Source organism: Astyanax mexicanus, chromosome 1, assembly GCF_023375975.1.
Source record: "Astyanax mexicanus isolate ESR-SI-001 chromosome 1, AstMex3_surface, whole genome shotgun sequence".
Lineage (NCBI taxonomy): Eukaryota > Metazoa > Chordata > Actinopteri > Characiformes > Acestrorhamphidae > Astyanax > Astyanax mexicanus.
The window spans coordinates 18,308,109-18,323,609 of NC_064408.1; the positions used below are offsets into that span (position 1 = coordinate 18,308,109).

The window sequence follows — 15,501 nt, forward strand, 5'->3', positions numbered from 1 at the left end:
TACAACTGTTGGTGTTGTATTTGTATATGTTTAGTTAGATTGTGTCCATAGTTGTGATTATGATAAGAGGATACTACCTAAATTTATAATTTACAGTAATCAAAGCAGATTACTAATGCAAATATTATGTTTTTTTTATTATTTTGCAATTGTTCACAAACAAAAACATCATGACAAACACAGAAACTGTCTCTTTCTCTCTCTCTTTTTATCTCTCCTTTATCTGATTACTTGTTTGAGTCTGAGAAACAGACACTTGCTTAAGAGATTCTTCTCCCTGTCTGTCAGGTGCGCGCGCACACACACAGACACATGTTATTTGGCATCCCAACTGCTCTGAACTCATTAAGGAGAAATGACTGTGCTGTTTTGCATCTGTCGGGGAAAAAATAATGCATATTTAATTCTGCGAAAAAAGTAGGCTGCAGCTGCTTAAGGCCTGTCTCATACTGTGCGCGCGCGCGTGTGTGTGTAATGTGTGTGTGTGTGTGTGTGTGTGTGTGTGTGTGTGTGCGCGCGAGTGGGCGCGTGGGCGCGTATCACGAGCAGACCTGTGGAGCTAAAGAGGTGGGACATACATCAGGCGCGCGCGCGCACGCTGAGGGAAACCTGCAAGCGGTACCGTTAATGCAACGGCGGTGAATTTCGTGCAACGCGACGGACGTTCGGGGTTTTTTTAACGCTACATTTTACGCGATCGTCGGGGAGACGATACGAGCATTTTTATTTTTTATTATTTATTTTTGTAGCATCCTTTGCGGAGGATTGAGCTGATACTGGGTTTATCCTTGCAGCAAAGCTGTGAGCTGATGAGCATCGTTGTAACCATATTGTCTTCGAGATTGGTGGGGGAAAATAACTTGACCGGAGATGTCTGATCCAAGGTGGACTGGGACCAGTTAAAGGCACTCGGGAAACTGCGTGAAACTGGAGGTCATTTATCCTAACAACCTGTAGGATTGCATCGTTGTGAGTAGACTAGGGGGATGGCATTAACCCAGCAGAAAAGGAAAGCTCTGTAATTGAGATTCGCATCCAGCCTTCAACCGCTGCAACCGCTGTTTTTAATCCGAAAATTTTGATCAGACATTAAAAAATATATTTTTTTATTTCATGAATGAAACGCTTCTCCACCGACCACTAAACCAAAATCATCAAACAGAACGCTAACCGACGCACCGATTACCCATCACATCGCCCAGTCTCATCCTCAGCATCTCTACTAAATGTCTTGTCTTGATGCATCCCTTCGCCATGTTTTATCCCTAACTCAAGAATTTCGCTGAGTCCCATGCAAAGCAATGGAGTGACCGCCACCTCCAATGAGTGGGATCTTCTCCAGCACCAGCATCGCTCTCGCCTCTATTCCTCTGAGTGAGCCCACAAACCACAGCCATGTAAAGCAAAAGTTGCAGTACCACCACCTCCAAAAAAATCCCACAACTGAATGAAGATCGCCGTCCTATTGTTGGTCAGCCCTCGCAGCAATGCCAGTGCGTGCCGTGACCTCCAGGTTCATGTACAGGGGACTTTGCTCTATTCCAGAAATCCTCTCCTACAGGACTCCTGTCACACTCCCCGAGGACGAAGTGGAGGGTGAGTGCTTTCTTATCATTTTTCCTTTTAAAAAAGAAAAAAAATGTATTAAATATCGAAATATGAACTGATATACTGACATTGGTAGTCATTTCAAAAGCCCGGATTCCACTCGTATTTCACTCGTATTTCACTCGTGTGAAGCAACAGATATTTCTGCAGATTTCCACACAAATATATTTGTGTAAAGCTTATCTGAAATACAGAACTTGGAATATAATATTCTATAGGAATGCTGGAATGCTGTCTGGCGTGTGAATAAGTGTTTGCTAAAATTGCAGAACAAGATATCCAGCACCCTGTAAAAGATCTCACAATGAGAAATAGATGATAATATAGTCACTGTCCAATGAAAAACAAGTATCTCTGTTTTTGTCGATTTTTGGTCTACTACATAATTTGAACATACAAATTTACACCATGTCGAAATGGACCAATAGAAATTATCCAAAATGGACTAAAATAAACTCTCTTTACATTGATTTCCATTGAAAGTGAAGAAGGTTTTGTCTCTCTCCTGTAAAGTTGCTGTTTTGGAGTTACATGGTTTTTAATTGGACAGCATCCATATGCAATTGTAAGAAAAAATAAATCAGAATTCTGGAAATTTACTGGAAAAGGAGAAACTTGGAAAGTACTGAAAAACAATTAAGCACCTTGGAGAATGCCCACAGTAAGACAATGATAACACTAATATGCAATAAGCAACAGATGTCAGGAGATAAGCAAGAACAACATGTCGTACCTAAGCATAAAGCTAAGCTGAAATACAGAACTCGTCCTTTAAGCATGCTGGGTTGTTCTGGGAATGCTGCTTAGGGTGTAAATATTTACCAGAGATTTCAGCACCCTGGAGAATTCCCGTAAGCAAGAAATGGGTGCAGATATGCAGCAGTGAAATTTCAGCACTCTGGATCAAGATTTCAAATTGATTTCAAATATCTAAAAAAAATAAGCCAAGCAGAAATACAGAACTTGCATTGTATTGTATCGGCACACTTGTGGAAATTATGTCTGGAATGTACATTTTTACTACAAATTACAGACTGAAATCCAGCACCCCAGAGAACACCCTTTAAAAGTTCCTCCATAATTTTAAAAATGAAGAACCTCCAGAACGTCATGTAGTGATTTTGTCATTGTATTTTACAGTGTATAAAGAGAAATTAATGCAAATATGCACTAGTGAAATGTCAGCACCCAGGTGAATTCTTATAATGAGAAATTGATGCTTAAATGCAGCAGTGAAGCTTCAGTACTATGAGAATTCCCATAAGTGGGAAAATGGGCCCTAATATGGAAACAGTGAGAGATATCTCTGTTTCATGGTGTAACTTAGTATAAAGCAGGAGCTGAGTATGAAGCCAGAGTGAAACTGGAGCTGAAATAAAGAATGGTTTAAGCACACTGGTTTATTCCTCACGGGAATGCTGTCTGAGTGTAAAATGCTTTACTAAAATATAGGACAGGTATTTCAGCACCCGGGAGATCTCCCATATTGAGAAAGGGATGCTTAAATGCAAAACAGAAATTTTAGCACTAAGAAGATATATTGTGGTAGGAAAATATAATGTTGTCAATATGCAAATAAAAACACACTGGATAATTCATATAATGAAAAATGTGTGCTTATATACAGGTGAGGAAATTAAGTATTCTAAAAATTCCTAAAATACATGGGTGCTAACATGCAATTTTAGAATTTCAACCTGCTTGGGAATTTCTACACTATTGAAAGTATTATCTTCTTGTGGGACTTTTGTGGGTTCTTCAGTTTAAAATGGTTAAGAAACCATTAAGGAAAGTCGTTAGAAAAAAAGTTTCCTAAAGGTTCTTTAAAGCACCTTAAAAGATTAAAAAAAATGGTTTCAAATTGAAAAAAAAATCCAAACATTTTTTTTAAGAATGTTGTAATCATAACAGTGTATAGAGAGAAATTGGTAAAAAAATACCATAGTAAAATCTCAGCACCCTGAAATAGTTACATATGTGCATTATTGGAATATTTTAGGATCCCAGGAAGCTGTTCCATGGTGGCTTGGTGTAATTTTGCTGAAATAAAGGAACTAAAATCTCAGCACCCTGGGGCATACCCATTAAACTGACGTCTGGGTAAAAAATCTTTGCAGAAGAACAAAAGTTGACATTTCAGAACAGTCCCCCCCGGACTGCTGTCTGGGTGTAATATCTTTGGCAATTGTAAAGACGACTGTCACTGTCACACTGTTTGGGGAATTTCAGAATTGTTGCATTTACAGACTAGAGCTGTCTTGTGGTGGAAAACAGAGGATAATATCAGGGACAAATCTAATTAGCCATTGATTTTCATCCGTGTAGATGACAGCATGTGACAGCTGCAAGACGCTCTTCAGCCTGTTTTCCACCTGCTCCAAAATTAGTGCGGTTCAGGGATCTTCTGGCTGCTGTTTATTTTTCATCATTATGAGTATTTCTCCTGAAAAGGTCAGAGACTATATGAAGTGATTGATTTGACTGAACATTTGCCATGGTGCCAGAAATTAACCTTGCTTCTCTTAAATAACATTTTTAGCACACACACCGGCACACTCTTGTACAGAGCAGTAATAGAGCTCATGCACTCTGAGTCTAAGAAAAGACCACTGGTTCAAATAAAGCACTGAAATGTGTGCTAAGGCTACTGCCTATACATATTATAATAATTAGGAGGACATTAAAGTTGCAGGAGAAGATACAGAAGGGATTCTCCAGCTCTGAAAAGGCAGCCTGCTGCTTGATCTGACAGCAGACCCAGTGTGTGTTTGAATTTAATTGAATCTCTGCACATAATGGAGTGGAATATCATTTTACCAGATAATACACACTTTGTTTGGAGAGTAAGAGTATGGGTTCAGTATAGGATCATATGGTATAGTGTAGCACAGACATCCATAGATAGACATAGACAATAGGGCTGCACAATATATCGTTTTATCATTGATATCGCAACGTACACATGTGCAATAGTTACATCATAGAATGTGCAATATTTTGTGCAAATTACATTTTTAAAATCATACATTTTACATTGTGCAAATTTTAAAGCTACATAGGTATTCTAGTAGCATCCCAAATCCAAGGTAGGCTGCATTTCTCATTTGCTTTGTCAAAGAAGTCTGTTTTAAAGAAAAGGACCCTACATATACAGCGAAGAAATTAAGCTGGAAATACTTGGAGTGATTACAAGGACACAGCTATTGTATCCTTCCTGACTCTTGGTTACCCAGAGTTATAATTAATTTATATAAAGGATTTCATGTGTTTTATGCTGTATTTGCAAACATGTCACCATGAAGCTTCGGTAGACTGTTCCAGTATGCTACTAGAAATGTCTTTTCAAAAGAGATGCCCTACCTCGACTGCAGCCTAGGCTTAGGAATGCAGCTTTTCAAACTTTGTCCTAATAATCAGCAGCCACTGACTCCTCTAAACAGCTGAAGTTAAAATAATTGATGTCAACAAAGTGGGAGAAGACTGAGCAGATATTAGTGTTTCCAGGTAGATGTTTACTGTTTTTTAGTTCACAGTTCAATTCAAACTGTTGAGGCCAAGCTGAGTTGTGAAGGACCAAGAAAACTTAAAATTCATCATAAAGATTCAATTGAATGGCTTCTTCAAGGATAATGTTCCAAAACAGACACCGTCACAGTCACTTTTTTTTTTTTTCATTTTTCTCCACAATTTACACGGCCAATTACCCAACCCACTCATTAGGACTCCCCCTATCACTAGTGACACAAGAGGGTGAAGACTAGCACACGCCTCCTCTGATTATTGTGAAGTCAGCCACTGCCTCTTTTCTGACTGCTGCTGATGCAGCATTACCAAGTAGCATCACAGCGCGCTCGGCGGAAAGCACAGCGACTTGGTTCTGATACATCAGCTCACAGACGCCCTGTGCTGATCAACATTACCCTTTGATGTGATGTGGAAAAAGAGCGCTTTCTGCCCAGAAAGAGCAAAGCCAATTGTGCTCTCTCAGGGCTCCAGCAGCTGATGGCAAGCTGCATGACCGGAATTCGAACCAGCAACTTCCGTTCATAATAGCAGTGAATTAGTAGCTGGACCAGTCGGAGCCCTCCAAAGTCCCTTTTTTGACAAACATATTTATTATTTATGATGGACACAGATGGAATTTGAGCATCCATATGAGGGTTGAGGGTAAAGGGTGGCAGCTTGACAAACTCAGATATCAATCCCACAACCCTGTCATTAATAACACTGTGCTCTAACCACTGAGCCCCCACTGCCACAAACATCAATTAAATTTCAGTCTCTGAAACAAAACATCAATGAGATTCGTGTATAGGTTTTAGAAGAGCAGTATGTGCAGGATGTATCAGGAACCTCACAAAACTAGAAGCTTTCTGCAAGGACGAATAGGCCTAAAAATGCTTGAAAGGCATTTACAAGCTGTAATACTTGCCAAAGTAAGAAAGTATTCACCATGCAAAATGCCCAAACCTTTGCTTCAGGGCTTTTTCCTATTTAAAACTATTTAAACTTGATAATAGGGGTGCTCACTCCTGTGCGTGATATAATTCCCATACATTGCCCACAATAACAATGATATTATGATACTGTGATTCTGCGATACTTGATATTTTACAAGACAATTCTCTATGATACTTTAGAAACTATGTATTTATTGGCGTCAGTTCACTTTAGTAAGTCAAATAAGGGGGCGAGTCTTAGGGTGTTTAGAGTGGCTATGTTTCAATAAAAATACTAATATTTGACAGCATGAATTAATAAAATATTTGACATAAGAAAATTATACAATATATTGTGATACCAATATGTTGACCCCTATTTCATGAACATGTGAACTTTCTATAATCAGGTGTGCCTTCAGGGTGGCAGATCTCCAGACCACCAATGAAAACCCTGCTTTAAAACATGCTTTTTGAAAATTAGGTGATAAATGACTGTACACAAATAAATGAACAAATAATGTATATTATGTTGCAAAACAGTGGAGTACTCCTCTACATCAGTACCTACCATCTTTTACAGGAAGTCCACTTGGATCTGCTTCTAGGACTGATAAATCAGAGCTGAGTTAATTTTATATTCCTGTCTATGTTGCCTCTGCAGAGATCCGAGAGGCCTTCAAAGTGTTTGACCGTGATGGAAATGGCTTCATCTCAAAGCAGGAGCTGGGCGTGGCCATGCGGTCTCTGGGCTATATGCCCAATGAGGTGGAGCTGGAGGTCATCATCAAAAGACTGGACATGGACGGTACATCTGGTCTAATACATTAGGCAATATGTTGTATATCATATCAAAACTAAAAGATATTTTTCATACAGAAAAATAAATAACCTTGGAGTTTTCAGGGCTTAGTAACTGCAGTGTTTTTATGACATTATTTCATTAATCCATTACTAGTGACCCATGATATCCTTGGGGGATATACTGTATATGGATGTGATGTATGCGAAAGTCGCTTGTCTGTTTGGATGGGAAGTTCTAGACAAATATCCCTGGTCACAATCTTTATCACCCAATGAGCAAAGACACGTCGAAAAAAAAAAACGTCCACAGAAAATCTGGAATGAAAGTGTTTACAAAGTCTTACCAACATGATACATGATTCAGACATTGCTGGGTGTCCACTGTGGATGATTTATGATGTATTCCCAGTACACTTGTGACTCTGTGGATAGAGTAAGGTTAAATACCCACACAACTTCAGAAATGAAACATTCCAACCATCAAACCTTTCCTAACCTTTAAAAAACACTTTTATTGTGGTCATTTCCACCTCTGCAGCGCATTTGCAGATTCTGTGTGGTACGTTGACACTATGTGCAAATCAGTCAATCTGTGGCTCAGCGCTATCAGAGGCACACTGCTCAGCCCAATTTGCTTTTCCTTCTGCCCTGCCTCTAAACCCATACATCACCCAGTGCCTCTCCCAAACTTCTCCTTCTATTTGTTTTAGCATTTTTCAAATCAGCTAAAAACAGGGTGTTTAATTATCCTTTAATTGACAGGTTTGGTCAATTGGTTAGAGCAAAAAAAATCAGCCAATTATGCTGGACTTGCTAAACCCACTCTTAACTAAGGTATACTTCATGATCAGTTTACACATTGCTATCTATTGACTTTTGACAGTTCATAAATATAGCATGAAAAAACACAGAGGTAAAGAACTATGTATTCCAGTATAGATCAGTGTCTTCCTTGTTTTACACAGCACGTGGCAATTAAGTAATAAGTTAAATCAGGTGTGTTTGAGCAAAAATATATAGTAAGTTCAGGAACCCAGCCCATCCTGCATTTCATCACCATCACATTAAATCTGCAGTTTTATAGCCTGTTTTTGTATCACACCTTTTACACTTTCGTGACCATGTTTAGCAATGAGTGCATATTTTATATAAAATTGACCAATAGAAATGGTCCAACATTAATTGTTGCAATAAATTGTTCAGACTGTATGCCTCGGAGCTATAAAGCATTTGTTACAAACTCATTTTAATACGTGATAACATTCCTGGCTGAGAGAACACGTAATGTGCCTAGAGCTCATGATATTGCACGCTGAGATTACAAATATAAACATTTTTAAATTATTCTTTAAAGAAACATAAACAGATCAGCCATAACATTAAAATCCTGATCTGATCAATACATAAAATACATGGACTCCTCTAGATGTCTAAAGGTGTGGAATCTAGAACAATAAAGTAAAGTAAAGCAAAAAAAACTTTAAGTCCTGTAAGTTATGAGGTGAGAGACTACCATAGATCATTTTAATGAGCCTCAGGTGTCCATCACCCTGTTGGAAGCCTAATGTTTAAGAAATCTTCTGACTGTTTGTTTTGTCATCTAGCATCACAGTTTGGTTGTTGCAAAATGGCTCAAATCCTGACACTTCTCAGTCTTTATGCTTCCAGCTCTTCATCTTCATCATAGTGTATCATCATAGTACACCTATCATTGATTTTAATGTTATGGCTGATAGGTGTGATGGTAGGTATGATGTTGTCCATTACAAAAAAAAAATATTGATCCAGGCAAAGAACACTCAAATAGTATTTTGAGTTGTCATTGTGTATATCAAAACATTTCCTCTATCAAAGATCCCCCAACCTCATGTTTAAAAGGTGCCATCAGTATTATATTATATGTTGTGTTGTTACCTGCAATCTCCATGTTACTAAAATGTTCAATTTATTTAGGGTATTTAAGGTATTTAAGAGCGGGCTACAAATTACGAACCTAGGGTGGGTTTCCCAAAATGTTCGTAATGCTAATTACGCCATAACCTCATACTTTATGCACATTTTTAAAGTTACTAGTGTTTCTCAAATACTTATGGTATGTAACATAGTACCTAAACTCATTAATAAATGTAAAAATATATGCTGATCCATTTGTGATTCACTCAACACTTCTTAACTTGAAGTTTGTGTGCAGTACCTCACACATAATCTGTAATTGCACATGAAATTGCATCATCAAAACAAGTCAAATGTAGTCGTTTGATTGGTGTGACTGGTATGTTCCTAGCATTGCATAGACTTGTGTCATTTCATTCATGTACAACATATCATTAAACGTGACTGAAGTACAGGAGATTATTTGCTGATCTACATATTTAAATGAAATAAAGTTGTAGTAAACTGTGTAGTTCTTTAAATTGCTCAGATTTATACATTTCGGAAAAATAGTGGTTTTGACGTTATGTAGTTCTCAACATTGTTCTTTAATTGGCAAGATTAACTGTTTTTGGAAAACACTCACATTTTTAAAGTCATGTCTTGTTTAATGATGTACATAAATTGCTAAGATTGATTGTTTCGGGGAACACTCACAAAATTTGCTTTCTCCAAGCTAAAGTTATAAATTGTTCATAAATTGCGGAGATTAATCATTGTTTGGGAAGCGCACATCTGATTCCTTTAGTCCTGTTATGTTTAGCACTTTAAAAATATTTTGAAACACTGTGGTGAAGCCGGCCTATTCTTCTATCTACAGGTGATGGTCAGGTGGGCTTTGAGGAATTTGTAACACTGCTCGGTCCTAAACTCACTGCGTCCACCATGCCTGATAAATTTCACGGAGCGGATTTTGACTCCATATTCTGGAAGGTACACAAATTATCAACAGCGTTCAACATCATTTCTATTACTGTGCGGCACCAGCAGCATTCCAATTTATACTGTTATCAAAAGTCTTTAAGAAACTGCCAGCTATTCATGCATTATTCACACACTGCAGTTAGAACGCTGGCATTACTGCCACCATAATAACACTGAGATAGCTGCACTAAGTCTTAAGTAGCACATTTATTTGGTCATTTATCACATAAACCCTCACGCTGGAGCCTGACCTGTTATCTGTATTATATTTCTTCCCTCTTGTTTCACATCACTTTACTTTTATTAGTGTGATATGCAGAAACTGACAGTGGATGAACTGAAGAGGCTGCTGTACGACACCTTCTGTGACCACTTGACAATGAAGGACATTGAGAACATCATCATGACCGAGGAGAGCCATATGAACAGCCCAGAGTGCCAAGTTGATATTGACAGTAAGACTCCACACATCAAACTAGTCAATATTGTAATAAAATTAGTCAACAGCGTCGCAGCAGTAATAACCCGCTGACCTTGGCTCATTTCTATTAAATTCACTGTGGGTGTGTTTACATGCTCGCCTCATATCGCCTATATCATTACAGAGAGGAGTGCCACAAAATTATCATGTCAATCAAATTGAGCTGTCAAGTCAACCCCCCGCGGCAATTTCAGGCTGTATTTCAATCAGCAGTTTTGAGTTCCACGAGATTCTATTTCCAGGACGATCCTGTTTTATTATTTGACCTCGAGAAATTGTGGAGCTCAAGACTTTTCAAAAGACGGAGGGGTGTGTGGTGCATCAGTCATTATTTTGGGAATGATTTTCTACAGAAACCTGTTCTGTTCCTCAAAACAGGGGTTCTTAAACTAGCTTTATAGACCCTGCAGATTGTTATTTATGAATACAGCTGTTGAGACTGCAGGCAAAGCTTATTTATTTGATGAGAGCATAAGCCTCAGGCTATTGGCCTTTAGCACTCTGCTGAGCTGCTAACAGTATTATTATTGTTTACGAGAGAGAGAAAGAAAAGCTCTATAGTGATAAGGGGCTGTTTTTCTGCTCACAACAATGACACTGAAGAAAGGATTTTATCCATTCAACCTTAAAAAACAACATTAAAAACTTAATGTGGTAGTAAGAAATGTAACTGGGTATATTCAGCTCAGTTAAAATGCTTTGAATAAGCATTATTTAATTGAGTGTAGATAAACTGAGTTGAATAAATTCAGTTCTCAAGTTTCGAGTTTCAACTTCAAAAGTCAAAAATCTGCATCTGAATCTGCATCTCAGTTTGTTTAACAAAACAATTTGAGCTTAGTAAAGCTTAGTAAACAAGCTGCAGCTGAAATGGTTTAAAATGTTGTATGATTTGTAGTCTGTATCCTTCTCCTCCATTTATAGTGGGCTTTCTATTCACCAAGTGTTTTGTGCATTTTGAAATGTAGTTTTATTTATATTTCCTGAAATACAGTGTATTCATAACAATTACTGTTGTTACACAAACATCTAACGTTTCCCCACTACTCTATACTACCTATACTAACCTATTCCCCATGGAAGTGTCCAGCATGTATTAAGCAATGGCTTATCGGTTGGCATGGGTATCCGATGACTGGAAACAACTACAGATGGTCAGATCTCGACACACAGCTTTCTAAAGGTTGTGTCAGACATGCTGAATTTGCTGAATTTGAAGCTGAACTGTCTGGGGTGTTTGTGCTCTCAGATATTTGCTGGATTGTCAGGATGGGACAGAGGTTTATGTTTATCGTTAGGTAGACAACTACTTGTCCTGCTCAGCAGCATCCATAGAAACTGTAAATGTCTGTAAAATTGATTTTACTAAAAGCAGACTAAGTTTTTATTTTTTTTGTTTAGTTTCTTTTGATGCTGTGGTGTGAACTTCTTCACAGGTAGGCAGTTAGTTTCTTACTCCAAGAAAGTTCAGAAAGATAAATTGACTGCGCTGTTTTTATGCAGTGTAATTCCACAGCTCTAGAGTGGCACAACAGTCTAACTGCTAGTCAACAAGTGTGAGGAGGAGAAAAAGAGTTCAAACTCCAGCAAGGGCTTAAAGTTCATAAAGCCTCCCTGTCTGGAATTGAAACATGAAAAAGGGTATTCTAATCTGCAGACACAATAAAACATTAAACAAAGTGATCAGGGGGAGAAGAGACAGATTAAACATCTTACAAAATATTTAGTAATTTCAGCTGCAGCTCCTTTGCTAACGTTTTTGAGGGAAAAACTGTTGAAATTTATTTTTTTACCTGATTTTTGCATCTTTAGCAAAAAATATATCAATAGTCCGATAATTGTTATGAGTCCTCTCAAAATTGTACCAAATGGTCAGTTTAGCATTAGCTTTTAGACACTTAACCACTCCTCCAGCTTCCAACACAATTGCTTGGCCCATTTTAAAGCTCTGTTTTCTTATGTAGGTTATGATGTGAATGAGGACACAACAGTGTTTGAGATTCTCAGCATGTTACTCCCTGTACCACTACAACTCTCATTTGTCAGCTGCACCAGGATAAGAACAGTTTTCCTTTCCAGGGCACCATTTATTGTGTTTATGGATCATTATTTACAATGTTTCAGGGTTTTTTAGATATAAATATAGCTACACGTTTAATGTTTGTAGTGAGGCTTGTATATGATGTGGGCAGGAATTACAGAAAGAGAATTACAGGCTGATATCTTATGTAAATGACTTGTGTACTTGAATGTATATCAGTATCCATGTTAAGATGTTCTTAGTGCCAAGATGCTTATGGAAAACTAGGCCCAGTCTAGTAGGAAACTGACCATGTGATCTTGTGTAGTGTTTGTGTTGAGCTAATGGAACTAATTCTGTGTATCTGTTTAATTTAACTGGCCGACTACACTGAGTGGTCATACTCACTTTTAGGGGTAACATAGATATACATTTATTCACATTTCTGCCATTTAACAATGATTTTAGAGATGAAGAACATAGTATTGTATTTTTCCCATATGTTAACTATCTGTCTAGCTTGTACTAAATGTCTAAAAAGCCACAATTCTCTTTTTTTTTTTTTTTTGTTTGTTGTTTTTCAGTTTTGATACAGTAATAATAATTTTATTGCATTGTTACTCAGTGGATATACTTACCTTTACAAACTCTATTCAGTGAGGAGAATAAGGTCAAACAGACAAAGCTGGCTATTGCTATTTTATTATTTTTTTATTTTAGCAGTCTAAAATTCAAAAAAGATCTATGATGCAGTTTCAGTGCTTATTTAATGCCTGGCATAGATTTGGCAAAGCCTATAGGGTTATGCTGGATTACTATTGATATTAAAACTAACTCTCCCTCCTTTTCTCCATTTCTCTTCTTAAAGCAAGCCCCATGCAACAAGTCAAGCACACGTGTGTGCGAAAGAGTTTGATTTGTGCCTTCGCCATTGCATTCATCATCAGTGTCATGCTTATCGCTGCCAATCAGATGCTCCGACGGGGGATGAAGTGAACAGCCCAGATCAGACCGGCTCTCGTCCACGTACGTTCCTCAGCGTCTTTACATTTAAAGGACACATTCTAACCCTTTGGGACAAACTTGAAACATTACTATCAGATGAACGAATATGGTGGAAGATGCATGTTCCCGTCCCCTTTCAAACGCCTTGCAGCTGATTTACTGACACAGTAGCGTAAAGCAATACATAGAAGAACAGGATAACTTTGGTCGTTCTGTTTTCTTTTCTATAAAGGATGTTACCTCACTTTTGTTTCAGAAAAGTCCAGGGCATTCGGAATTCATGACTGCATCCATGCCAACATTCATGCTTATATGGCCATCTTTATATGGCTTGGAAGTCAGTTCCATTGTGTGGTATAAATATGTGACACAGCAGATTTCAGTTATATATTTTGCAAATAATTGAACAAAAATCACAAACATCACATGTCCAAAGAAGTGACGCACTGAATTCTGTCATATATTCCATTACACAGTTTTGTCTTTTGTCAATAATTGTGTTGATTTGTGTTGTAATCTGTTTCAATTATGTACAGTTATCATTTTATGGATATTTAATAACAGATATTCAATGTATCACTTTTCCAGTTTGTAAAGCATACAGACATTATGAATGTGAGAGACACAAACTGATTTAGATTATTGTCACTTAACTCAAAATTAACTCATAATTTATTTAAAATAATAAAAAAAACATATAATGGCTTTTGCAACAGTATATGTAAACAGCGTAATGCAAAGAAAGTTCTAATGATGGATATAAAAAAATAATTTCATCAAAGTTAAATCAAGCACTTCTATATTTTTGATTTAAAAGAACATCAAGCAGCGGGCATATAAAACATAGCTTCATAATAAGATTACTTGTTTGTATAATTTGAGAATGATTTATACTGGGAAAGTAAGGCTGCTAAAAGATTCATTAGTCAAAAAAATATCTAAAAAGTATTAGAAATTAAATTAGATTCCATATATTTTCTACTTTACAAAACAATATCATAAAATATACCTTAAGATATATGTGTTTATAATAAGAATACATGTTTGGGCCAATCACAGAAGCTATTTTTTTATTTATATATTTTGTTCTATAAAAAGATCCATTCAGTTAGATTATTTGCTTTCTGAAAAATAACCACCTACTTTTCAGACAAACAGTTATTCTGGTTTAGTTTTGTAGAGTTTTGGCTAGAACTAAAAACTACATTCAAGTCTCATTCATTTATTTATTTAGTTTATTTATTAATTCTAATTTATTTATTATAATAAAAAGAGCAGTTTAGGATTGAATGTTTTTATATGATTGACAGGCACAGAGCACAGAGCATTGAGCATTAAGAAATTTGTGCCATCAGCCAATCAGCATTAACACAAACATTTCTCTGCATATCTAAGATGCTCATGACCTGAAGTATTGGACTTAATCAGTGGCTCAAACTTGCTGAAGAAAAACCTCCATGAAGCAAATATAGTATAGTAGCACCCAAAACACGTGTACTAATGAGTCAAAACACCATGACCACAGAAAAAGCAAATAGAATAGGAACAGTAATTGTTAAGGTCTAAAATTAGGCCATGGTCTGTATTAGATGATCATGATCATGATGAGACAGTTGCTTCTCATAGTTGATGTGTTGGATACTGGAGAAATGGGCAGTCATGAAGACCTAAAGTCACTTTGACAAGAGCCAGACCACAAGGGCAGTGAAGGCCATCCCATCTGCTCTGAGCTTAGAGAGGCCCTAGTTCTGCACAGGCCACAGACATTGATGGTTTATGGGCTGTGCAGTTCAGTCAGATTGTCCACGCTATTCTCACGATCCACAATCATAATGAGAATGTGAGCATCAGAACTTGAAGGTCACGTGGTCTTTATTTTACATTAAATGGATAGTTAATGAACTGCAGGAGGATACACTGTGAGAAGTAAACAAACCAGTAGAGCTAATGTGATGCCCTGGGCAATGTTCTGCTGGGAGCCTGGCATTTGTTCAAACCAGTGACTGTGGAAAACTAGAAAATCTGGACACTGTGGTTTCTTTCCTTTCCGTTCTGTAGAAATGAAGCCCATATTTTCTGTCACATTGCTGAAACCAGTGTAATTTGGTAGATTTGCCCCCTTCTTCCAGACTAAGTGTATCTCAGAATGCATTCATTGAGTTTAGAGTGCAGCCTATAGGACCAGAAAGAAACTTGAAAATCTGGACACTGTGGTTCCATTCTTTTCCGTTCTACAGAAATGAAGCCAAAATTGTCCACCACATTGCTGAATTTGAAATTTGAAATTT

General features: G+C 37.3%; 1 protein-coding gene across 1 annotated transcript; it reads left to right on the forward strand.

The window, feature by feature from the left end:
* Positions 1-583: 583 nt before the first annotated feature.
* Positions 584-15,501, forward strand: cabp7b (calcium binding protein 7b). The gene is made up of 5 exons (XM_007231398.4): positions 584-1,596; positions 6,712-6,855; positions 9,604-9,716; positions 10,015-10,162; positions 13,077-15,501. Exons 1-5 carry the CDS (start codon positions 1,488-1,490, stop codon positions 13,202-13,204), a joined length of 642 nt encoding a protein of 213 aa, XP_007231460.1. The 5' UTR covers positions 584-1,487; the 3' UTR covers positions 13,205-15,501.